This window comes from Pristiophorus japonicus, chromosome 8 (assembly GCF_044704955.1).
Source record: "Pristiophorus japonicus isolate sPriJap1 chromosome 8, sPriJap1.hap1, whole genome shotgun sequence".
NCBI classification, from domain to species: Eukaryota; Metazoa; Chordata; class Chondrichthyes; family Pristiophoridae; genus Pristiophorus; species Pristiophorus japonicus.
In genome coordinates this window covers 4514355-4540231 of record NC_091984.1, presented here as the reverse complement: position 1 = coordinate 4540231, position 25877 = coordinate 4514355, and the positions used below count along the sequence as shown (strand labels likewise).

At 50.4% G+C, this 25877-nt stretch overlaps 2 protein-coding genes across 5 annotated transcripts in view; one reads left to right on the top strand and one right to left on the bottom strand.

Annotated features, from left to right (window-relative positions):
* Positions 1 to 1836: 1836 nt before the first annotated feature.
* Positions 1837 to 21648, bottom strand: fpgt (fucose-1-phosphate guanylyltransferase). Its single transcript, XM_070886477.1, has 4 exons — positions 21559 to 21648; positions 19208 to 19375; positions 5875 to 5967; positions 1837 to 4160 (listed from the first exon to the last, which is right to left on the bottom strand). The coding sequence occupies exons 1-4, from the start codon at positions 21629 to 21631 to the stop codon at positions 2743 to 2745; spliced, it is 1752 nt and encodes a 583-aa protein (XP_070742578.1). The 5' UTR covers positions 21632 to 21648; the 3' UTR covers positions 1837 to 2742.
* Positions 21649 to 21882: 234 nt separating this feature from the next.
* LOC139268001 (leucine-rich repeat and IQ domain-containing protein 3-like) overlaps positions 21883 to 25877 on the top strand; it is a 71432-nt gene continuing 67437 nt past the window's right edge. For 3 of the 4 annotated variants that reach the window (XM_070885963.1, XM_070885964.1, XM_070885962.1), the window contains exon 1: positions 21883 to 21985. In XM_070885963.1, coding sequence (XP_070742064.1) covers positions 21953 to 21985 — 33 coding nt within the window. In that variant the 5' untranslated portion in view covers positions 21883 to 21952. The remainder of the gene's footprint in view (positions 21986 to 25877) is intronic. The other variant, XM_070885965.1, reaches the window with a different exon arrangement.

Below are 25877 nucleotides of genomic sequence, written 5' to 3'. Positions count from 1 at the left end.
GTTCAGAAGGATGAGGGGTGATCTTATAGAAACATTTAAAATAATGAAAGGGATAGACAAGATAGAGGCGGAGAGGTTGTTTCCACTGGTCGGGGAGACCAGAACTAGGGGGCACAGCCTCAAAATACGGGGGCGCCAATTTAAAACCGAGTTGAGAAGGAATGTCTTCTCCCAGAGGGTTGTGAATCTGTGGAATTCTCTGCCCAAGGAAGCAGTTGAGGCTAGCTCATTGAATGTATTCAAGTCACAGATAGATAGATTTTTAACCAATAAGGGAATTAAGGGTTACGGGGAGCGGGCGGGTAAGTGGAGCTGAGTCCACGGCCAGATCAGCCATGATCTTATTGAATGGCGGAGCAGGCTCGAGGGGCTAGATGGCCTACTCCTGTTCCTAATTCTTATGTTCTTATGTATCTCGAGATGATGATGCTGTCATCTGGCTTGAGGTGCTCCCATATCAATGTACACAACTCCTCGTACGTTTTCTCTGATGGATCACTAGGCAAGAGTAGATTCTTTATCAGACCTTAGATCTTTGCACCGCACATAGTGAGGAACACGGCCCGGTGCCGATCTGCATCGTCGACCCCCTTCATTTTGTTGGGCACAAAGTACTCGTTCAAACTGCTCACAAAGTCTGCCCAATCTTGTCCCTCCACGAATCGCTCTAAAATTCCAATCGTGCTCATTTTGCAAACAAAGGTTCTTGTATTCTCATTGTCACATGTTAAGTATGCAATAAAGGTTCAAACTGATTACTGTTTAACTAAGCAAGGTCCAACCTTGGCTCTGCTTTATTTAGGCCCAAAGTGCCTGATTCTCAAAATGGCTGGCCTTTTATACCTGAGCAGCACCATGTGCGTGCTGCTCAGTGGCCTCCAACAATGACGCCATCTTGTGGCTACAAACAGTATGTACAAATATGACACTCGATCCCGCACAGCTCTTTCTCTCTACTCAGTGCCGCACAGCTCTCTCGGTCCCACACAGCTCTCAGTCCCGCACAGCTATCTCTCAATCTCGGTCGTGCATAGTTCCCTCTCTCTCTTGATCCTGCACAGCTCTCTCTCTCTCTATCGATCCCGCACAGCTCTCTATCTCTCGTTCTACTCAGTCCCGCACAGCGCTCTCTCTCGGTCCCGTACAGCGCTCTCTTTCTCTCTTGGTCCTGCACAGATCTCTCTCTGTCCCGTACAGCTTTCTCTCTCTCTCTCGGTCCCGCACATATCTCTCTCTCTCTCAGTCCCATAGTTTTTTCTCTCTCTCAGTCCCGCACAGCTCTCTCTTGGTCCCGCAGATCTCTCTCTCTCTATCCCATAGTTTTCTCTCTCTCAGTCCCGCAGATCTCTCTCTCTCTCAGTCCCATAGTTTTCTCTCTCTCTCAGTCCCGCACAGCTCTCTCTCTCTCTCGGTCATGCACAGCTCGCTCTCTCTCAGTCCCATAGTCGGTGAGCCGGCTTCCCAATGGAAAAAAGCGCAGATGCCCGGACGTTTGTATGTGCCGCGCAGCCCGTTAAAGAGGCCGTGTGTCCCCACAAAAAAAAGTGAACATTGGTCATGGGGAGGTGCAACTCGCGACAGCAGAATCATTACCAGCGCCTGCTGCCTGAAAACAGTGGTTATGATCTGAAATGACTGAACTCAATGTTGAGTCCGGAAGGCTGCAATGTGTGCCATCGTATCTGTTTAATAAAGGTTGCACTGACCAGTCCACCTATTTGAATGACAGGAAGTGCAGTGCAGCGAGAGGAAGGGACCTTCAGTGTTGTGTGTGATATAAATGGAAAATGAAAGGTTCAATAAAACCAGCCACATGTACAGTGACTCACACAGAGATACAGGAAAAGAAATTTGATTTTATTTTATAACGTTCTTCAATTTCAAGAGACACAGAATCAGACAGCACAGGAGGAGGCCATTCAGCCCATCGTGCCTGTGCCAGCTCTGTGACAGAGCGATCCAATTAGTCCCTCTCCCCTGCTCTTTCGTCATAGACCTGCACATTTTTCCTTTCCCAGTATTTATCCAATTCCCGTTTGAAAGTTACTATTGAATCTGCTTCCAGCGCCCTTTCAGGCAGCGCGTTCCAGATCATAACTGGCTGCGTAAAAAAATATAGCATCTCCCTCTCTGGTCCTTTTGCCATTCACCTTCAATCTGTGTCCTCTGGTTACCGACCCTCCTGCCACTGGAAACAGTTTCTCTGTATCTACTCTATCAAAACCACTCATAATTTTGAAGATTACTATTAAATCTTCTCTTAACCTTCTCTGCTCCGAGAACAGTCCCAGATACTCTAGTCTCTCCACACGAGCCTCCTCCCACCCCTCTCCATCTCACCCTATCCCCATATCCTTCTATTCCTTTCTCCCTCATGTTTATCCAGCTTCCCCTTAAATACATCGATACTATTCGCCTCAACCCCTCCCTGTGGCAGCGAGTTCCACATTCCCACCCCTCTCTGGGTAAAGAAGTTTCTCCTGAATTCCCCATTGGATTTATTAGTGACTGTCTTATATTGATGGCCCCACAGGTGAAAACATCTTCTGCCCTATCAAAATCTTTCATAATTTTAAAGACCCCTCAGCGTTCTCTTTTCTGGAGAAGAGCCCCAGGCTGTTCAGCTTTTCCTGAGAGGGATAATCTCTCAGTTCTGCAATTCTGGTATGTTAGGAGTGAATTATTTGTAACTTGCAGCCTGCTTGTGACATGATAACAAAGAACAAATGAATTATAAGGCCTTCAGTTTATTTTCTCCATTTGTTTGCTCTGACTGATTTCATCCGAGAGTTGCTGCCTGAATCTCAACATGTTGGTCACATCCTTACATTGGAGCATCTCTTCGATGGAGAGCAATTGAACGTCATCCGCCAACTGAGGGGCCGATTTCCCCCGCAGCACTTCGAACATCTCCAGGACTGCCGTGACCGAGTCTTCGGCCCTCGCGCGCGGTGCGGGGAAGATCCTGGCGTTCCACAGGCTGGGGCGGGCTCTGCCGGCGCCGGAGAAGAGACGCTCGGAGATTGTCAGGCCCAGGCGCTCGGCAACCTCTGGGAAACCGATACCCAGCAGCCGCAGCTCGCCGACCTCCGACAGGGACAGCACAGAACGCTTGAGGTCGTCCCCTGTCCCGAACATGGTGGTGGCGAAGCCCGCCGGGACGCTCAGCGAGTGCAGGAAGGTGTCGGGGGGGACGGCGGAGCCCCGTGCCACGCAGCAGCCGCTGACGATGCTGTTGGGGCCCACGCGGGTGCCCGCCCCCAGCCGCGAGTACTCGATCACGCTGCCGGGAGCCACGTGGCACCCCGGCCCCAGCGCGCTCTCGATGACGCACGGGACCGGGCCGCGGCTCTCAGGCCGGAGCGGGCCCGCCCCGCCGGGGTCCGGGTGAAGCTCGAGCTGCGCCCGCAGGCTGGCGTCGGCTGTCAGGTGGTGCAGGTATTCCTGGGCGGTGCCCAGGTGGTAGAACTTGGAGTTGCTCAACACGGCCACGTTGAGCGGCGTCCCTCGGAGAGAGGAGAAGATCTTCTGCCGGACCTCCACCAGCCGCCCCTCCTCATGGCTCACGTTGGCCGTGTCCCTGGTATACTCCGGCGTGGCCCCGGGCCCCAGTGCCTGGAGGAAGTCGCCGTAGGCGTCGATCTCACAACCGAAGGTGCCGATCTCTCCGAGGATGGCCAGCAGCCGCCTCGCCGTCGGGCGATCGAAGTAGTAGACGCTGTCCGTATAGACAAACTCCGCCGCCTCCGCTGCGTCTCCTCGGCCCGCCCTGCAGACTGCCCCCTCCTCCTGCATCGTCTCCACGCTGGGCTTGTGCAGGAAGCGCCGGCAGGCTCTGCACTCCAGCTCCTCCCCATCCCCCAGCACCTGGCCCGGCTCCAGCGCAAAGACGCCGTGCGTGGTGCCGACCGACAAGGAGGAAGGGTGGGCGAGGGCGGTGAAACCGGGCCTGTCGAAGCAAATGGCCTCGGTCTCTCCCACGCTGTACAGCTCGATGTCATCGGCACAGGTCACCAGCACCCCAGGCTTCATGCGGCCGGGGAAGTCGATGTACATGGCCAGCTTGAGCTCCAGCATTTGGTAAACAGGGTCGCCCAGAGGAAGAGCGGTGAAGATCTTGCCCAGTGCACTGGCACTCGGCAAACGCTGGCTGTAACCTCCTGCAACAAAAAGGGAACGGCGTTGTAACATGTAAAAGTTAACATGTCCAGATTATGGACTGATACACCCATGTCCAACCCTCCGAGATCTCTGCGCTCCTCCCAATTCTGGCCTCTTGTGCATCCCCGATTTCAGTCGCTCCACCATTGGCGGCCGTGCCTTTAGCTGCCTGGGCCCCAAGCTCTGGGATTCCCTCCCTAAACTTCATCGCCTCTGTCGCTTCCTTTAAGACCGACCATGTTGAGCAAGGTTTTAATCACCTGTTCTTATATCTCCTTATGGGGCTCTGTGCCAAATTTTGTCTGATAATGCTCCTGTGAAGCGTGTTAGGATGCTTTGGGCGCTGTACAAATACAAGTTGTTGCTGCTGTTGAGACAGTCAGTGGAACACGATGTTACATGAGCTTGAAATAAGTTTTCATTATTAGTTTAGTGACGAGATACATGGAATGATATTTTCCCACTGGCAGGAGGGTCGGTAAGCAGAGGACACACATTTAAGGCAATTACCATTAAAAAATGGGGGGGAGATGGGGAGTTTATTTATGCAGCGAGTTGTTGTGATCGGGAACACGCTGCCTGAAAGGGCGGTGGGAGCAGATTCAATAGTAACTTTCAAAAGGGAGTTTGATAAATACTTGAAAAGTCTACGGGGAAAGAACGGGGGAGTGGGACTAATCGGATTACTCTTTCAAAGAGTCGGCACAGGTACGATGGGCCCAATGGACTAGTTCTGTGCTGTGAGATTCTGTGATTCGAATGAAACCTCAGCAGCGTTATTAGTCAAACTTTGACCTCACGACCTCAGGACCTTCCAAAGCGCGTTACAGCCAATTAAGTAGTTTTGAAGTGTAGTCACTGATATAATGTAAGAGAGCAGGCAATTTGTGCATAGTAAGTTCCCAAAACTGTAATGTGATAGTGACCAGATAATCTATTTTAGAAATGTTGGTTGAGGGATAAATATTGCCAAGGCCATTTTGGAGAAGTCCCCTGCTCTTCTTCCAATAGTGCCATGGGATCTTTTGCATCCATCTGAGAGGGCAGATGTGGCCTCGGTTTAACGTCTCAGCCGAAAGATGCAACTCGAACAATGCAGCACTCCCTCAGTACTGCCCCTCCGACAGTGCAGCACTCCCTCAGTACTGCCCCTCCAACAGTGCAGCGCTCCCTCAGTATTGCCCCTCCGACAGTGCAGAGCTCCCTCAGTACTGCCCCTCCGACAGTGCAGCACTCCCTCAGTACTGCCCCTCCAACAGTGCAGCGCTCCCTCAGTACTGCCCCTCCGACAGTGCAGAGCTCCCTCAGTACTGCCCCTCCGACAGTGCAGCGCTCCCTCAGTACTGCCCCTCCGACAGTGCAGCGCTCCCTCAGTACTGCCCCTCCGACAGTGCAGAGCTCCCTCAGTACTGCCCCTCCGACAGTGCAGAGCTCCCTCAGTACTGCCCCCTCAGTGAATCCACGACCTACTCAAGAGGCAAGAGGGCTACCCATTGAGTGACAGCTGACACCTGATATCCGACACAGCCTCTTCAAAGAGTTGGATATTTGTTAGACTTTAGACTTTAGAACCACACAATAAATACCCAGGACACAGACAGAGAGCTTGAACAGAGCCTCGTACTTCAGATTATCCCCGGCACTTAATTCAAGGAAACGGCCGCTTAGCCCACAGCAACAACACTAAGCAACACGGAAACTTTCAGTATTTACCGGCATGAATTAGAAGAATGGTGAAGCAATCCAACTTGTCTTCATAGAGTTCTTCTAATCGATGAAGAGCAATGAGTGTCGACCCTCCGTTTCCTAAGAAAAGACACATATTGAACAACAATATCGGGAACGGTAGCATAGTGGTTATGTTACTGGACCAGTAATCCAGGCCCTGGACTAATGATCCGGAGACATGAGTTCAAATCCCACCACGGCAGCTGGGGAATATAAATTCAGTTCATTAAATAAAACTGGATTAAAAAGCTAGTGTCAGTAATGGTAACCATGAAACCACTGGATTGTTGGAAAAACCCATCTGGTTCACTAATGTCCTTTAGGGAAGGAAACCTGCCGCCCTTACCCGGTCTGGGCCTATATGTGACTCCAGACCCACAGCACTGTGGTTGACTCTTAACTGCCTTCTGAAATGGCCGAGCACCCCACTCAGGTGTAACAAACCGCTACGAGAAACGATAAGAAGAATAAAACCGGACGGACCACTCGGCATCAGCCTCGGCACTGGACACGACAACAGCACACCCAGCCCAGTCAACACTGCAAACAAAGTCCTTCTTACCAATAGCTGGGGACTTGTGCAAAAAATGAGACAACTGTCCCACAGACGAATCAAGCAGCAGCCTGTCTTAGTCATACACACAGGATCATACCTTTCGGCCAATGTCCCAGACTCCTCCATTACAATTCATAGAAACATAGAAAATAGGTGCAGGAGTAGGCCATTCGGCCCTTCGAGCCTGCATCACCATTCAATAGGATCATGGCTGATCATTCACCTCAGTACCCCTTTCTTGCTTTCTCTCCATACCCCTTGATCCCTTTAGCCGTAAAGGCCATATCTAACTCCCTCTTGAATATATCCAACGAACGAAGGAACGAACTGGCATCAACAACTCTCTGCGGTAGGGAATTCCACAGGTTAACATCTCTCTGAGTGAAGAAGTTTCTCCTCATCTCAGTCCTAAATGGCTTACCCCTTATCCTTAGACTGTGTGTCCCCTGTTCTGGACTTCCCCAACATCGGGAACATTCTTCCTGCATCTAACCTGTCCAGTCCCGTCAGAATTTTATCTGTTTCGATGAGATCCCTTCTCATCCTTCTAAACTCCAGTGAATAAAGGCCCAGTCGATTCAGTCTCTCCTCATATTTCAGTCCCGCCATCCCGGGAATCAATCTGGTGAACCTTCGCTACACTCCCTCAATAGCAAGAACATCCTTCCTCAGATTAGGAGACCAAAACTGAACACAATATTCCAGGTGAGGCCTCACCAAGGTCCTGTACAACTGCAGTAAGACCTCCCTGCTCCTATACTCAAAACCCCTAGTTATGAAGGCCAACATACCATACCGCCTGCTGTACCTGCATGCCAACTTTCAATGATGTACCATGACACCCAGGTCTCGTTGCACCTCCCCTTTTCCTAATCTGCTGCCATTCAGATAATATTCTGCCTTCGTGCTTTTGCCATCAAAATGGACAATCTCACATTTATCCACATTATACTGCATCTGCCATGCATTTGCCCACTCACCTAACCTGTCCAAGTCACCCTGCAGCCTCTTAGCGTCCTCCTCACAGCTCACACCGCCATCCAGCTTAGTGTCATCTGCAAACTTGGAGATATTACATTCAATTCCTTCATCTAAATTGTTAATGTATTTTGTAAATAGCTGGAGGCCCAGCACTGAGCCCTGCGGCATCCCATTAGTCACTGCCTGCCATTCTGAAAAGGACCCGTTTATCCCGACTCTCTGCTTCCTGTCTGCCAACCAGTTATCTATCCACATCAGTACATTACCCCCAATACCATGTGCTGTAATTTTGCACACCAATCTCTTGTGTGGGACCTTGTCATTCCTGGGTATGTCCTTTCCCACCGGCAGGACAGACCCACCAGGGGTGGTGGCACAGAGGTATACAGGCGGGAAGGAGTGGTCCTGGGAGTCCTCAACATTGACTCCGGACGCAATAAAGTCTCATGGCTTCAGGTCAAGCTTGGGCAAGGGAACCTCCTGCTGATTACCACCCACTGCCCTCAGCTGATGAATCAGTACTCCTCCATGTTGATCACCACTTGGAAGAAGCACTGAGGGTAGCAAGGGCACAGAATGTACCCTGGCTGGGGGACTTCAATGTCCATCATCAGGTAGCACCACTACTGACCGAGTTGGCCGAGTCCTGAAGGACATAGCTGCCAGACTGGGCCTGCAGTAGATGGTGAAGGAACCAACACGAGGGAAAAACCTCCTTCTCTCCAATCTACCTGTCGCAGATGCATCTGTCCGTGACAGCATTGGTGGCAGTGATCACCGCACTGTCATTGTGGAGACGAAGTCCCATCTTCACACTGAGGACACCATCCATCATGTTGTGTTGCACTACCACCGTGCTAGACGGGATAGATTCAGAACAGAGCTAGCAGCTCAAAACTGAGAATACTCAAAGAATCATACCTTTCGGCCAATGTTCCAGACTCCTCTATCACCATTCGTAAGTATGTCCTGTCCCACCGGCCGGACAGACCCACCAGAGGTGGCGGCACAGTCATCATCGGTAGTCCCTTGAAATTGAGGAAGACTTGCTTCCACTCTAAAAGTGAGTTCTCAGGTGACTACAGTCCAAAATGGGAATTACAGTCTCTGTCACAGGTGGGACAGCCACTCATTGAAGGAAAGGGTGGGTAGGGAGTCTTGTTTGTCGCATGCTCCTTCCGCTGCCTGTGCTCGATTTCTGCATGCTCTCGGCGACGAGACTCGCAGGGGGATGGGAACCTATGCAGGGAGGCAGAGGGAAGTAGAATAGGGGCAGAAGCAACAGATAGAAAGAAGAAAAGTAAAAGTGGAGGGCAGAGAAACCCAAGGCAAAAAGCAAAAAGGACCACATTATAGCAAAATTCTAAAGGGAAAAAATTCGTTAAAAAGACAAGCCTGAAGGCTCTGTGCCTCAATGAGAGGAGTAATCGTAATAAGGTGGACGAATTAACCGCACAGATAGCAGTTAACGGATATGATGTAATTGGCATCATGGAGACATGGTTCCAGGGTGACCAAGGCTGGGAACTCAACATCCAGGCGTATTCAGCATTCAGGAAGGATAGACAGAAAGGAAAAGGAGGTGGGGTGGCATTGCTGGTTAAGGAGGAAATTAATGCAATAGTAAGGAAGGACATTAGCTTGGATGATGTGGAATCGGTATGGGTGGAGCTACGGAATACCAAAGGGCAGAAAAAGCTAGTAGGAGTTGTGTACGGACCACAAAACAGTAGTAGTGAGGTTGGGGACAGCACCAAACAAGAAATTAGGGATGCATGCAATAAAGGTACAGCAGTTATCATGGGCTGCTTTAATATACATATTGATTGGGCTAACCAAACTGGTCGCAATGCGGAGGAGGAGGATTTCCTGGAGTGTATTAGGGATGGTTTTCTAGACCAATATGTCGAGGAACTAACTCGAGGGCTGGCCATGCTAGACTGGGTGATGTGTAATGAGAAAGGACTAATTAGCAATCTTGTTGTGCGAGGCCCCTTGGGAAAGAGTGATCATAATATGGTAGAATTCTTTATTAAGATGGAGAATGACACAGTTAATTCAGAGACTAGGGTCCTGAACTTAAGGAAAGATGACTACGATGATATGAGGCGTGAATTGGCTAGAATAGACTGGCAAATGATACTTAAAGGGTTGACGGTGGATAGGCAATGGCAAACATTTAAAGATCATATGGATGAACTTCAACAATTGCACATCCCTGTCTAGAGTAAAAATTAAACTGGGGTTAGGTGGCTCAACAGTGACTAACAAGGGAAATTAAGGATAGTGTTAAATCCAAGGAAGAAGCATATAAATGGGCCAGAAAAAGCAGCAAACCGGAGGACTGGGAGAATTTTGTAATTCAGCAGAGGACAAAGGGTTTAATTAGGAGGGATTCAATAGAGTGAGAGGAAGCTTGCTGGGAACATAAAAACTGACTGCAAAAGCTTCTATAGATATGTGAAAAGAAAATGATTAGTGAAGACAAACGTAGGTCTCTTGCAGACAGATTCAGGTGAATTTATAGTGGGGAACAAAGAAATGGCAGACCAGTGGAACAAATACTTTGGTTCTGTCTTCACGAAGGAAGACACAAATAACCTTCTGGAAATACTAGCGGACCGAGGGTCCAGTGAGAAGGAGGAACTGAAGGAAATTATTAAGCGGGAAATTGTGTTAGGGAAATTGATGGGATTGAAGGCCGATAAATCCCTGGGGCCTGATAGTCTGCATCCCAGAGTACTTAAGGAAGTGGTCCTAGAAATAGTGGATACATTGGTGATCATTTTCCAACAGTCTATTGACTCTAAGATCAGTTCCTATTGACTGGAGGGTAGCTAATGTAACACCACTTTTTAAGAAAGGAGGGAGAGAGAAAACGGGTAATTAAAGACCGGTTAGCCAGACATCAGTAGTGGGGAAAATGTTGGAATCAATTATTAAAGATGAAAGCAGAGACAGGATCGGTCCAAGTCAGCATGGATTTATGAAAGGGAAATCATGCTTGACAAATCTTCTAGACTTCTTTGAGGATGTAACTAGTAGATCCCACACAAGAGATTGGTGTGCAAAATTAAGGCACATGGTATTGGGGGTAATGTACTGACGTGGATAGAGAACTGGTTGACAGACAGGAAGCAGAGAGTCGGGATAAACGGGTCCTTTTCAGAATGGCAGGCAGTGACTAGTGGGGTGCTGCAGGGCTCAGTGCTGGGACCCCAGCTATTTACAAAATACACAAATGATTTTGATGAAGGATTGAGTGTAATATCTCCAAGTTTGCAGATGACACTAAGCTGGGTGGCAGTGTGAGCTGTGAGGACACTAAGAGGCTGCAGGGTGACTTGGACAGGTTAGGTGAGTGGGCAAATGCATGGCAGATGCAGTATAATGTGAGGTTATCCACTTTGGGGGCAAAAACACGAAGGCAGAATATTATCTGAATGGCGGCAGATTAGGAAAAGGGGAGGTGCAACGAGACCTGGGTGTCATGGTACATCAGTCATTGAAAGTTAGCATGCAGGTACAGCAGGCGGTGAAGAAGGCAAATGGTATGTTGGCCTTCATAGCTAGGGGATTTGAGTATAGGAGCAGGGCGGTCTTACTGCAGTTATACAGGGCCTTAGTGAGGCCTCACCTGGAATATTGTGTTCAGTTTTGGTCTCCTAATTGAGGAAGGATGTTCTTGCTATTGAGGGAGTGCAGCGAAGGTTCACCAGACTGATTCCCGGGATGGCAGGACTGACATATGAGGAGAGAATGGATCGACTGGGCCTGTATTCATTGGAGTTTAGAAGGATGAGAGGGGATCTCATAGAAACATATAAGATTCTGACGGGACTGGACAGGTTAGATGCAGGAAGAATGTTCCCGATGTTGAGGAAGTCCAGAACTAGGGGACATTGTCTAAGGATAAGGGGTAAGTCATTTAGGACTGAGATGAGGAGAAACTTCTTCACTCAGAGAGTTGTTAACCTGTGGAATTTTCTAACGCAGAGAGTTGTTGATGCCAGTTCATTGGATATATTCAAGAAGGAGTTAGATATGGCCCTTACGGCTAAAGTGATCAAGGGGTATGGAGAGAAAGCAGGAAAGGGGTACTGAGGGAATGATCAGCCATGATCTTATTGAATGGTGGTGCAGGCTCGAAGGGCAGAATGGCCTACTCCTGCACCTATTGTCTATGTTTCTATGCTCAGCGCCCTCCAGGATGCTCTTCCTCCACTTAAGGCAGTCTTTGGCCAGGGCTTCATTCCCATGTGTCACAGTGGGCCATCGGCAGCAGCAGAATTATATTCCACCACAATCTGTAACCTCACGGCCCGGCATATCACTCACTCTACCATTACCATCAAGACGGGGGTCCAACCCTGGTGCAATGAGGAGTGCCAGGAGCAGCACCAGATGTACCTAAAAATGAGGTGCTAACCTGGGCAAGCTGCAACACAGGACTACTTGTCGACCGTGGGTCGAGTCTCAAAAAAATGCTCTTTCGTAGACGCCCCTGTGGAAGTACTTCATATTCACACCAATATTAGTTTAGGGACCACTTATCACAAAAATCAATGTTCCCATCTTCAAAAAATGAGTATTTTGCAGAAATTTTCATTAGAAAATAGGCAGAAATATCGTCAAAACCCAAATTGCGAGTTACTTAAATGACCAATCACAACTGCTGTATCTGTCAGTACTGCAAAATCAGCCAATCACAATCTCCGTACTAGATCGATTAGAGTCAGTGACTGCATGCACTGAAACAATGGCGTGCTGCATGCGCGTAGTTGCAGGAGCCAAAGGGAACATCATTTCTTTTTGCCATCGAAAGTTTAGATGTGGAGCTGGTTACTGCACCAGTAAGACCAGCAACAATCCCACATTCGATTGAATATCATCGGCAAGGCTAGGTGCGTTTCACTGATAAATCCAAGGTCGACAGAGCCAAGAAGGAGCAAGAAAGGGAAAATCAGAACTATGAATGTGAGTACATGTGATTTTACAGTATTTCCTATGAAACTGTGTCAGTCTACAAATGTTTATACCCAACTTTCGTTCCTTAGTTCAATGGTTATGTCATTTGACATGTTCCATTTCGTAGGCCTGCTTCAGCCCCATATACTTATTTCTGTGTAGACTGGCCGACTCTAAACTTCTCACTCTGGTCATAACACTATAAACAGAGCTAAGTGATCCCACAATCAACGGATCAGATCCAAAGCTGAAATCCTGCCACATCCAGTCGTGAATGGTGGTGGACAATTAAACAATTAACGGGGGCAGGAGGCTCCATGAATATCCCCATTCTCAATGATGGCGGAGCCCAGCATGTGAGTGCAAAAGACAAGGCTGAAGTATTTGCAATGATCAGCGCCCAGCAGTGCTGAGTGGATGATCCATATCGGCCTGCTCCTGACGAACCCACCATGACAGAAGCCAGTCTTCAGCCAATTCGATTCACTCCGCGTGATAACCGGTTGCACCTCCCTTATCCGGCAGCCTCGGGACCTGGCCTGTTCCAAATGAGGTCAGTCAGCCAGCCAGCCAAGTCAGTGTGCAGGGGGCTGAGAAGAGTCGGCGGGCCCCGAGGACACAGCCCGACCCCCCGGACTGTGGCTGCAGGAGTTCCAGCAGGGCGAGGAGGAGGCAGCCGATCGAGGAGAAAGATTATATTGGTAAGTAGGATTTTGACTGGCAGAGGGGTGGTGCCGGATAAGGGAGTTCTGGATAAGAGAGGTTCAACCTGCATCAAGAAAATACATCAAAGGCTATGGGGCCCAACAACATCCTGGCTGTCGTGCTGAAGACTCGTGCTCCAGAACTAGCCGCGCCTCTAGCCAAGCTGTTCCAGTACAGCTACAACACTAGCATCTATCCGACAATATGGAAAACTACAGAGGTATGTCCTGTCCACAAAAAACAGGACAAATGAAATCCGGCCAATTTCTGCCCCATCAGTCTACTCTCAATCATCAGCAGAGTGATGGAAGGTGTCATCGACAGTGCTATCAAGCAGCACTTACTTACTAATAACCTGCTCAGTTTGGGTACCGCCAGGACCACTCAGCTCCAGACCTCAGTACAGCCCTGGACCAAACATGGACAAAAGAGCTGAATTCCAGAGGTGAGGTGAGAGTGACTGCCCTTGACATCAAGGCAGCATTTGACCGAGTGTGGCATCAAGGAGCGCTAGTAAAACTGAAGTCAATGGGAATCAGGGGGAAAACTCTCCACTGGCTGGAGTCATACCCAGCACAAAGGAAGATGGTTGTGGTGGTTGGAGGTCAATCATCTCAGCCCCAGGACATCGCTGCAGGAGTTCCTCAGGGCAGTGTCCTAGGCCCAACCATCTTCAGCTGCTTCATCAATGACCTTCTCTCCACCATAAGGTCAGAAGTGGGGATGTTCGCTGATGACTGCACAGTGTTCAGTTCCATTCACAACTCCTCAGATAATGGAGCAGTCCGTGCCCGCGTGCAGCAAGACCTGGACAACATTCAGGCTTGGGCTGATAAATGGCAAGTAACATTCGCGCCACACAAGTGCCAGGCAATGACCATCTCCAACAAGCGAGAGTCTAACCACCGCCCCTTGACATTCAACGACATTACCATCGTCGAATCCCCCACCATCAACATCCTGGGGGTCACCATTGACCAGAAACTTAACTGGACCAGCCACATAAATACTGTGGCTACAAGAGCGGGTCAGAGGCTGGGTATTCTGCGGCGAGTGTCTCACCTCCTGACTCCCCAAAGTCTTTCCACCATCTACAAGGCACAAGTCAGGAGTGTGATGGAAAACTCTCCACTTGCCTGGATGAGTGCAGCTCCAACAACACTCAAGAAGCTCGACACCATCCAGGACAAAGCAGCCTGCTTGATTGGCACCCCATCCACCACCTTCAACATTCACTCCCTCCACCACCGGCGCACCGTGGCTGCTGTGTGCACAATCTACAAGAGGCACTGCAGCAACTCGCCATGGCTTTTTCGTCAGCACCTCCCAAACCCACGACCTCGACCCCCTAGAAGGACAAAGGCGGCTGGTGCGTGGGAACATCATCATCATCAGGTTCTCCTCCAAGTTACACACCATGCTGACATTAAAATATATCAGTCGTTCCTTCATCATCACTGGGTCAAAATCCTGGAACTCCCTCCCCAGTGGCACTGTGGGAGCACCTTCACCACACGGACTGCAGCGGTTCACCAACACCTTCTCAAGGGGCAGTTAGGGATGGGCAATAAATGCCGGCCTTGCCAGCGACGCCCATATCCCAGGAACGAATAAAAAAAAAACATTCGTTCCATCCTTTTCATATAGTCGAACCAACCCTCTAACATGACTTCCTATCTTTTCTCACTCAGTAATGTTCCATACATTGCAAAGGGCAAAGAGTGGGCGGGTCAGACTTATAAACGTGCTCTGTGACTGGCCAGTCTCACTGTCAATCAAATCAGTGCAGCCACTCATCAAACTTACTTCCACAGCACCGTCCGAATTCCGCAACCCTTAAACCCGGGACGGGCAATGATCAGCAATGCCATGGGAGCACATTCAGCTCCAAGATCCCCGTATCAATTCACACACAATTCTTGCTCCTTCACAATTATTGGTTCAAAATCTAGGAACTCCCGACCAATGCTCCTTTTAATTTTATTTTTTGGGTGCACTGCCCCTTTAAGGAGCCGCGCGGCCCAATCAGAACACCGTGTATGGGCGGGTTTTCCTATTTAAAAGCCGGTGTGCCTGCTGAGCGGGAACTGCAAGTGGGGCTGTGTTTGTGGGAGCACCTTCACCACATGGACTGCAGCGGTTCAGGGAGGAGGCCCACTACCACCTTCGCAAGGGCAACTCGGGACTGGGCAATGTCACACCCTGTCCTTTCCCGTTACAGATGTTGATTGCACTGCTGCTGTTCCGGGGCACTTACCATTTTGATTCAGGATTTGGCATTTTTTTCCCCTTTTTATTTTACGTTCAGTTTGCTCTCACGCAAAGAAAAATCCAGCGGCAAATGTGATTCTGACCGCTCATCCAGTGGAATGTTGCAGTGCATTCCAGATCTTAACCACTCGCTGCGTAAAAAAGTTTTTTCTTACGTCGTCTGTGGTTCTTTTGCCAATCATCTTAAATCTGTGTCCTCTGGTTCACGATCCTTCCCGCCAACAGGAACAGTTTCTCTCTCTCTACTCTGTCCAGACCCCTCATGATTTTGACACCTCGATCAAATGTGCCCTCAATCTCTGCTCCAAGGAGAAGGTTGCAGAATCATAGAATCTTATAGCACAGAAGGCTATTCAGCCCATCATGCTCTTTAAAAGAGCTAACCAATTAGTCGCACACCCCAGCGGTTCCCCCATACCCCTGCAAATTAGTCCTCTTCAAGTACTTAGCCAATTGCCTTTTGAAAATTCCTATGGGATCTGATTCCACCGACCTTTCAGGTCGTGCGTTCCAGATCTTAACAACCCTCTGTGTAGAGGAATTTCTCCTCATCTCCCCTCTAGTGCTTTTGCCGATTATTTTAAATCTATGACCTCTGGTTACTGACCCACTTGTCAGAGGAAACAGTCTCTCCCTCCTTCTCCTTAAGGAGAGACCAAAACTAGGGGCCATCAATACAAGACAGTCACTAATAAATCCAATCGGGAATTCAGGAGAAACCTCTACCCAGAGAGTGGTGAGAATGTGGAACTCACTCCATCATCATCATAGGCAGTCCCTCGGGATCGAGGAAGACTTGCTTCCACTCTTAGAATGAGTCCTTAGGTGGCTGAACGGTCCAATACGAGAGCCACAGTCCCTGTCACAGGTGGGACAGTCGTAGAGGGAAAGGGAGGGTGGGACTGGTTTGCCGCACACTCCTTCCGCTGCCTGCGCTTGGTTTCTGCATGCTCTCAGCGATGAGACTCGAGATGTTCAGCGCCCTCCCGGATGCACTTCCTCCACTTAAGGCGGTCCTTGGCCAGAGACTCCCAGGTGTCAGTGGGGATGTCGCACTTATCAGGGAGGCTTTGAGGGTGTCCTTGTAACGTTTCCTCTGCCCACCTTTGGCTCGTTTGCCGTGAAGGAGTTCCGAGTACAGCGCTTGCTTTGGGAGTTTCGTGTCCGGCATGCGAACAATGTGGCCTGCCCAGTGGAGCTGATCAAGTGTGGTCAGGTTTTCAATGCTGGGGATGTTGGCCTGGACGAGGACGCTAATGTTGGTGCCTCTGTCCTCCCAGGGGATTTGTAGGATCTTGCGGCGGCATCGTTGATGGTATTTCTCCAGCGATTTGAGGCGTCTACTGTAAATGGTCCATGTCTCTGAACCATACAGGAGGGCGGGTATTATTGCAGTCCTATAGACCATGAGCTTGGTGGTAAATTTGAGAGCCTGGTCTTCGAACACTCTTTTCCTCAGGCGACCGAAGGCTGTGCTGGTGCACTGAAGGTGGTGTTGAATCTCCTCATCAATGACTGCTTTTGTTGATAAGAGGCTCCCGAGGTATGGGAAATGGTCCGCATTGTCCAGGGCCACGTCGTGGATCTTGATGACTGGGGGGCAGTGCTGTGCGGCGAGGACAGGCTGGTGGAGGACCTTTGTCTTACGGATGTTTAGCGTAAGGCCTATGCTTTCGTACGCCTTAGTAAATACGTAGATTATGTCCTGGGGTTCAGCCTCTGAATGTGGCCAGACACAGGCGTCGTCCGCATACTGTAGCTCGACGACAGAGGTTGGGGTGGTCTTGGACCTGGCCTGGAGATGCTGAAGGTTGAACCTCTCTGATCCGGAAACATCCGTGGATCGGCATTAGTTGGGCGTGAGGGAGAGGAGGGTTTATACGTTGCTGTGGGCAACGACCCGTAAGCGCACATGTTGTGCAGAAAGCCACTGCACAGCATTTAGACGTTGTCTGGAAACACTCCATAAAAGAAAAGAGCACCAAGCCTGCGCATTAACCATTGCTGAGAGCGGCTGTCAGTCAGTGTGTGTGCGCAGTGATTGGCTGGAGCGGTTGTCAGTCAATGAATGTGTGCGGTGATTGGCTGGAGCGGTTGTCAGTCAGTGAGTGTGTGCGGTGATTGGCTGCAGCAGCTGTCAGTCAGTGAGTTGGTGTGTGGGTGCTGAGGGAGCTGCCCACAGGCTGCCAGCACATGCGCGCACACACACACACACACACACACACGTCGGGGCACTGTCGATAGGTAAGACAAGGCTAGGCGTGACCTCCCATGGTCTGGAAAATTCTCTGTTTCGGCACCGGTCAGGTCCTGAGGGTGCTGGAACACAAAGCTCCAACCTGTACCAGGGGGAATAGCATAGATGCATTTAAGGAGAGCTAGATAAACATATGAGCGAGAAAGGAATAGAAGGATATGCTGATGGAGTGAGATGAAGTGGGGTAGGAGGAGGTCAGTAGAAACATAGAATGGTTAAAGCACGGAAGAAAGCCATTCAGCCCGTCGAGCCCGTGGCGACACTCTGCAAGACCACCTCCGCTAGTCCCACTCCCCCGCCTTTCCCTGTAGCCCGGCAATTTTTTTTCCTTCAGATACTTATCCAGCTCCCTTTTGAAAGATAAGATTGAGTCTGCCACCTCCCGAGCAGGCAGTGCATTTCAGATCCTAACCACTCACTGCGTAAAAAAGTGTTTTCTTGCGTCGCCTTTGGTTCTTTTGCCAGCACCTTAAATCTGTGTCCTCTGGTTCTCAACCCTTCTGCCAATGGGAACAGTTTCTCTCTATCTACTCTGTCCAGACCCCTCGTGATTTTGAACATCTCGATCAAATCTCCTCTCAATCTCTGCTCCAAGGAGCTTCTCCAGTCTATCCACACAACTGAACTCCTCATTCCTGGTATCATTCTCGTAAATCTTTTCTTCCCCTTCGCTAAGGCCTCCACATCCTTCCTAAAGTGGGGTGCCCAGAATTGGACACAATACTCCAGTTGGGGCCGAACCTGTGTTTTATACAGGTTCATCATAATTTCCACACTTTTGTACTCTATACCTCTATTTATGAAGCACAGGATCCCATAAGCCTTTTTAACACTTTCTCAACCCTGCCACCTTCAATGATTTATGCACACATACCCACATATCCCCAGGTCTCCCTGTTCATGCACCCCTTTAGGATTGTACCATTTAATGTATATGTCCTCTCCTCATTCTTTCTATCAAAACGCATCACTTAACACTTTTCTGTGTTAAACTTTATCTGCCATGTGTTTGCCCATTCCACCTTTGTGTGGTGCATAAATGGACTTGTTGGGCCGAATGGCCTATTTCTGCTTTATGTTCATTGCTGGCCGTCGCTGGCAAGGCCGGCATTTATTGCCCATCCCTAATTGCCCCTTGAGAAGGTGGTGGTGAGCCGCCTTCTTGAACCCCTGCAGTCCGTGTGGTGAAGGTGCTCCCACAGTGCTGTTAGGGAGGGAGTTCCAGGATTTTAACCCAGCGACGATGAAGGAACGGCTGATATATTTCCAAGTCGGGATGGTGTGTGACTCGGAGGGGAATGTGGAGGTGGCGGTGTTCCCATGCGCCTGCTGCCCTTGTCCTTCTAGGGGGTCGAGGTCGTGGGTTTGGGAGGTGCTGCCGAAGAAGCCTTGGCGAGTTGCTGCAGTGCAGCTTGTAGATGGTGCACACTGCAGCCACGGTGCGCCGGTGGTGGAGGGAGTGAGTGTTGAAGGCGGTGGATTGGGTGACAATCAAGCGGCTGCTTTGTCCTGGATGGTGTCGAGCAGTGATTTGTAACGATTTCCCAGTGCATCATTTTCTACACGGCAGGATCTCTTACCGATCTTGGGCCCAGTCGGATCTGCAAACACGTGATACCGCACTCCCAGAGGAAGTTCGCTCCTCTCCAGCTTGTTGGCGATCTGCTGCTGGAACACCAGCTCTTGACGTTCATCAGCAGCCGTAATAACCACAATGTCCCAGAACTCACCGGGCTTCACCTCTTTCCCTGGGCAGAAAGGCACAAAAAAATCACCGAGGGGAATCTAACACAGAGGCAGTGCCACACTAACTCACACAGCCACATTCATCAGTGGCCCCGCTTCGAGGGAGGAGAGGCAATGAGGGGGAGGGGAGACTGTGAGGGGGGAGAGGAGCGAGTGAGGGGGAGACAATGAGGGGGGAGGGGGTTGAGAGTGATGGTGGACGGGGAGACAGTGAGGGAGAGGGGGAATAGAGTGAGGGAGAGAGAGGGGGGAGACAATGAGGGAGAGAGTGAGGGAGGATGGGGAGACACTGAGAGGAGACAGTAAGAGGGAGGAGAGCCGGTGATGGGGGAGGGAAGGGGCAGGCTTCGAGGAGGGGAGGGGGAGCTTGTGAGGGGAGAGAGGGAGACAGTGAGGGGGGAGGGGATGGGAAGATGGTGAGGGGGGAGAGGGAGACAGTGAGGGGGGAGGGGAAGAGGAGACGGTGAGGTGGGAGGGGAAGAGGAGACGGTGAGGAGGAGGGGAGATGGTGACATGTCTCAGACGTATGATATTAGTGTCATCGGTGACATATGTAGTGTCGGCTGTGGCTCAGTAGGCAGCACTCTTGCCTCTGAGTCAGAAGGTTGTGGGTTCAAATCCCACTCCAGAGACTTGAGCACAAAAATCTAGGCTGACACTCCAGTGCAGTGCTGAGGGAGGGCTGCACAGTCGTAAAGGCAGTATTGAGGGAGTGCCGCACCGTCAGAGGGGCAGTACTAAGGGAGTGCTGCACTGTCGGAGGGGCAGTACTGAGGGAGTGCTGCACTGTCGGAGGGGCAGTACTGAGGGAGTGCTGCACTGTCGGAGGGGCAGTACTGAGGGAGCGCTGCACTGTCGGAGGGGCAGTACTGAGGGAGCGCTGCACTGTCGGAGGGACAGTACTGAGGGAGTGCTGCACTGTCGGAGGGATGGTACTGAGGAAGCGCTGCACTGTCGGAGGAGCAGTACTGAGGGAGTGCTGCACTGTCGGAGGGGCAGTACTGAGGGAGTGCCGCACTGTCAGAGGGACATTACGGTGGGAGGGGCAGTACTGAGGGAGTGCTGCACTGTCGGAGGTGCAGTACTGAGGGAGTGCCGCACTGTCGGAGGGGCAGAACTGAGGGAGCGCTGCACTGTCGCAGGGGCGGTACTGAGGGAGTGCTGCACTGTTGGAGGGGCGGTACTGAGGGAGTGCTGCACTGTTGGAGGGGCAGTACTGAGGGAGTGCTGCACTGTTGGAGAGGCAGTGCTGCACTGTCGGAGGGGCAGTACTGAGGGAGTGCTGCACTGTCGGAGGGACATTACTGTGGGAGGGGCAGTACTGAGGGAGTGCCGCACTGTCGGAGGGGCAGTACTGAGGGAGTGCCGCACTGTCGGAGGGGCAATACTGAGGAAGCGCTGCACTGTTGGAGGGGCAGTACTGAGGGAGCGCTGCACTGTCGGAGGGACAGTACTGAGGGAGCGCTGCACTGTCGGAGGGGCAGTACTGAGGGAGCGCTGCACTGTCGGAGGGGCAGTACTGAGGGAGCGCCGCACTGTCGGAGGGGCAGTACTGAGAGAGTGCCGCACTGTCGGAGGGGCAGTACTGAGGGAGTGCCGCACTGTCGGAGGGGCAGTACTGAGGGAGTGCCGCACTGTCGGAGGGGCAGTACTGAGGGAGCGCTGCACTGTCGGAGGGGCAGTACTGAGGGAGCGCTGCACTGTCGGAGGGGCAGTACTGAGGGAGTGCTGCACTGTCGGAGGGGCATTACTGAGGGAGCGCCGCACTGTCGGTGAGGGAGTGCTGCACTGTCGGAGGGGCAGTACTGAGGGGGTGCCGTCTTTCGGATGACACGTTAAACCGAGGCTCTTGGTGCGCTCTGTGAGGTGGGCCTAAAATATCCCACAGAACTATTTTGAAGAGCAGGAAGGAGTTACTCCCCGGTGCCCTGGGGCCAATATTTATTTATCCCTCCGCCAACATCAGTAAAAGAAGATAACCTGGGCCTTTTTATAAATCACATTGCTGGGTGTGGGAGCTTGCTGAGCGCTAGTTGGCTGCCAGTGACTGCGCACTGCAAAGGGCCCCGGGGCTGTCTTGAGGCCGGCCGACAGGCGCTACAGAAATGCACTTTGTGTGTTTTACTGAATGAGGGGGGGGCCTGTGACGCGGTCCCCCCGGGGGAGGGGAGGGTGGGCCCGGTACCTCGGACGCGCTGGAAGAGCCGCAGTCTCCGCCGGCTGTCCGCCTGCAGACGCTCCCCGCGCGGCCCGGCCATTGTCCGCCTGGGTCAGGGGTCAGCGGCCGGCTCTACCACACGGGAGATAGGGAGGGGGGGGGGGAACACAGCGCCAACAGCACCGATCCCCAATTGAGACTCGATTGTTTTCTAAACTAATTTTGTGTGATTATAATAATGGAGGGTTGGAGCTGCTGTTGTGTGTTCGTGTGTGATGGGAGGGGAGGGAGCGGGGAGGTAAATGGTTGCTTCCTGGCCCAAGCGGGAGCGCATGCGCACGGCGGGGGAGTGTTTCCATAGCAACGGCGGCGGGCCGGAGAAGCCTGAGAGACAGAGAGAGAGAGAGAGAGACAGAGAGACATGGCGTGTGTCCGAGAGAGGGTCTGCAGCAAGGCGAGTGTTTGCCCGCACCACACACCCGGGCCTTGAGAGAGAGAGAGAGAGAGAGAGATAGACATCGAGAGAGAGAGAGAGAGAGAGATCGAGCGACAGACATCGAGAGAGAGAGAGCGAGCGAGCGCGAGGGGACATAGACATAGAGAGAGAGATAGACATAGAGAGACAGAGAGATAGACATTGAGAGAGAGAGAGAGACAGACATAGCGAGAGAGAGAGAGAGAGAGATTGACATAAGAGAGAGAGAGAGAGAGAGCGAGGGGGACATAGACATAGAGAGAGAGATAGACATAGAGCGAGACAGAGAGAGATAGACATAGAGCGAGACATAGAGCGACAGACATAGAGAGAGAGAGAGATAGACATAGAGAGAGATAGAGAGAGAGAGACACACAGACATAGCGAGAGACCGACATAGAGAGAGAGAGCGAGGGGGACATCGACATAGAGAGAGAGATAGACACAGAGAGAGAGAGATAGACATAGAGCAACAGACATAGACATAGAGAGAGAGAGAGACATAGACATAGACATAGAGAGACAGACATAGCAAGAGAGAGAGAGAGACAGACAGACATAGCGAGAGAGAGAGACAGACATAGCGAGAGAGAGAGAGAGACAGACATAGCAATAGAGAGAGAGAGAGGGACATCGACATAGAGAGAGAGAGGGACATAGACACAGAGAGAGAGAGGGACATAGACACAGAGAGAGAGATAGACATAGAGAAAGAGAGAGAGATAGACATAGAGCGAGACAGAGAGAGAGAGAGAGACAGACAGACATAGCGAGAGAGAGAGAGAGACAGACAGACATAGCGAGAGAGAGACAGACAGACAGGCATAGCAAGAGAGAGAGGGGGACATAGACACAGAGAGAGGGGGACATAGACATAGTGCGAGACAGAGAGAGATAGACATAGAGCGACCCACATAGAGAGAGAGAGAGGCAGACATAGAGAGAGAGAGAGAGAGGCAGACATAGAGAGAGAGAGAGACCGACATAGAGAGAGCGAGCGATCGAGAGCCCGACAGAGAGAGAGAGAGAGACAGAGACCGTCAGAGAGAGAGAGACATAGAGAGAGAGAGAGAGAGACAGACAGACAGACATAGACATAGAGCGAGACATAGAGACAGATATAGACATAGAGCGAGACAGAGAGAGAGACAGCAAGAGGCAGACATAGAGAGAGAGAGACCTACATAGAGAGAGAGAGCGAGAGCCCGAGAGCCCGAGAGAGAGAGAGAGAGATAGAGACCGACAGAGAGAGAGAGAGAGAGACATAGAGCGAGATAGAGAGAGAGAGCTAGATAGACATAGAGACACAGAGAGAGAGAGAGAGAGAGAGAGAGAGATGGCTTATCATTAGAATGGTTACAGCACAGAAGCCCAAGCTGCTTCTCTGCAAGAAACATAGAAAATAGGTGCAGGAGTCGGCCATTCGACCCTTCGAGCCTGCGCCACCATTCAATATGATCATGGCTGATCATTCACCTCCGTACCCCTTTCCTGCTTTCTCTCCATACCCCTTGATTCCTTTAGACATAAGGGCCATATCTAACTCCCTCTTGAATATATCCAATGAACTGGCATCAACAACTCTCTGCGGTAGAGAATTCCACAGGTTAACAACTCTTGAGTAAAGAAGTTTCTCCTTAGCTCGGTCCTTATCCTTAGACTGTGACCCCTGGTTCTGGACTTCCCCAACATCGGCAACATTCTTTCTGCATCTAGCAGTCCAGCTAGTCCCAATCAAAAGAACACAAGAAATAGGAGCAGGAGTCGGCCATTTGGCCCCTCGAGCCTGCATCTGCCATTCAATAAGATCATGGCTGATCTGATAATGGGCTCAGCTCCACTTCCCTGCCCGCTCCCCATAACCCTTGACTCCCCATTGCTCAAAGATCTGTCTATCCCCTGCCCTGTCCCTGTAACCGAACAATTTTTTTCCTTCAGGAACTTATCCAATTCCCTTTTGAAAGCAGCGATTGAGTCGGCCTCCGCCACCCTTTCAGGCAGCGCATTCCAGATCCTAACCACTCACTGCGTAAAAAGGTTTTTTTCCCCCTGTCACCTTTGGTTCTTCTGCCCATCACCTTAAATCTGTGTCTGACCAAGGGTCACAGACTTGAAATGTTAACTCTGTTTCTCTCCACAGATGCTGCCTGACCCGATGAGAATTCCAGCATTTTCTGTTTTTATTTCAGATTCCAGCATGTTGGATGCACACTTGAAGTGCCGTAACCTACAGGGCTATGGACCAAGAGCTGGAAAGTGGGATTAGGCTGGATAGCTCTTGGTCAACTGGCACAGACATGATGGGCCGAAATGACTTCCTTCCATGCTGTAAATTTCTATGATCCTCAGAATTTTGATTTTCTCTTAAATCTGTGGCCTCTGGTTCTCGACCCTTCTGCCAATGGGACCAGTTTCCCTCTATCTACTCTGTCCAGACCCCTCATGATTTCGAACACCTCTATCAAATCTCCTCTCAACCTTCTCTGCTGTAATGGAGAACAACCCCAACTTCTCCAGTCTATCCATGTAACAGATGTCCCTCATCCCTGGAATCATTCTTGTAAATCTTTTCTGCACCCTCTCCAAATCCTTCACATCCATCCTAAAGTGCAGTGCCCAGAATTGGACACAATACTCCAGTTGAGGCTGAACCAGTGTTTTATACACTTTTTTGTACTCTATACCTCTATTTATGAAGCCCAGGATCTCTCATGCTTTTTTAACTGCTTTCTCAACCTAACCTGCCCTGCCACCTTCAACAATTTGTGCACATAAACCCCCAGGTTTCTCTGTTCATGCACCGCCTTTAGAATTGTATGCTTTAGTTTATATTGCCTGTCATTCTTTCCTCCAAAATGTATCACTTCGCACTTTTTTGCGTTAAATTTAATCTGCCACGTGTCTGCCCATTCCATCAGCCTGTCTATGTCCACTTGTCGTTTATCACTATTCTCCTCACTGTTCACTACACTTCCAAGTTTTGTACTGTTGTAAATTTTGAAATTGTGCCCTGTATACCCACATGCAAGTCATTAATATGTACAAAAGCAGTGGTCCTAGTACCAACCCCTGGGGAACACCACTATATATCTTTCTCCAGTTCGAAAAACAACCATTCACCCCTACTCTCTGTTTCCTGTCACTGAGCCAATTCCGTATCCATGCTGCCACTGTCCCTTTTATTCTATAGGCTTCAATTTTGCTGGCAAGCCTATTAGGTAGCACTTTGTCGAATGCCTTTTGGAAATCCGTGTACACCACATCTGTCATGTTTGTAACCACAATGTAACACCACTGTATTACTGTATACACTCCATTTAGATGCACACCTTGACCACAAGGGGTGAACTTGTGGGAGACACTCCTTACCTGATCACTCAGGTATATAAAGGGAGGTCCCACGGAGGGTCATCACTTCTGGAGTCCTGAAATAAAGAGTCACGGTCACGGTGTGACCTAGTCCCCAGAATGTGCCTCGTGTGGTTTCATGCTGTAGAGTAAGGACTTTGCAACATCAACTGCATTGCCCTCATCAACTCTCTCTGTTACCTCATCAAAAAACTCGATCAAGTTGGGTATACACGCTTTGCCTTTAACAAATCCTTGCTGGCTTTCCTTAATTAATCCACACTTGTCCAAGTGACTGTTAAGTCCCTGATCATTGTTTATTAAAGCTTTCCCACTACCGAGGTTAAACTGACTGATCTACAGTTGCTTGTTTATCTTTACACCCTTTTTTGAACAAAGGTAAAACGTTTGCAATTCTCCAGTTCTCTGGCACCACCCCTGTTTCTAAGGAGGATTGGAAGATTATGGCCAGTACCTCTGCGATTTCTTCCCTCACTTTCCTCAGCATCCTGGGATGCATCCC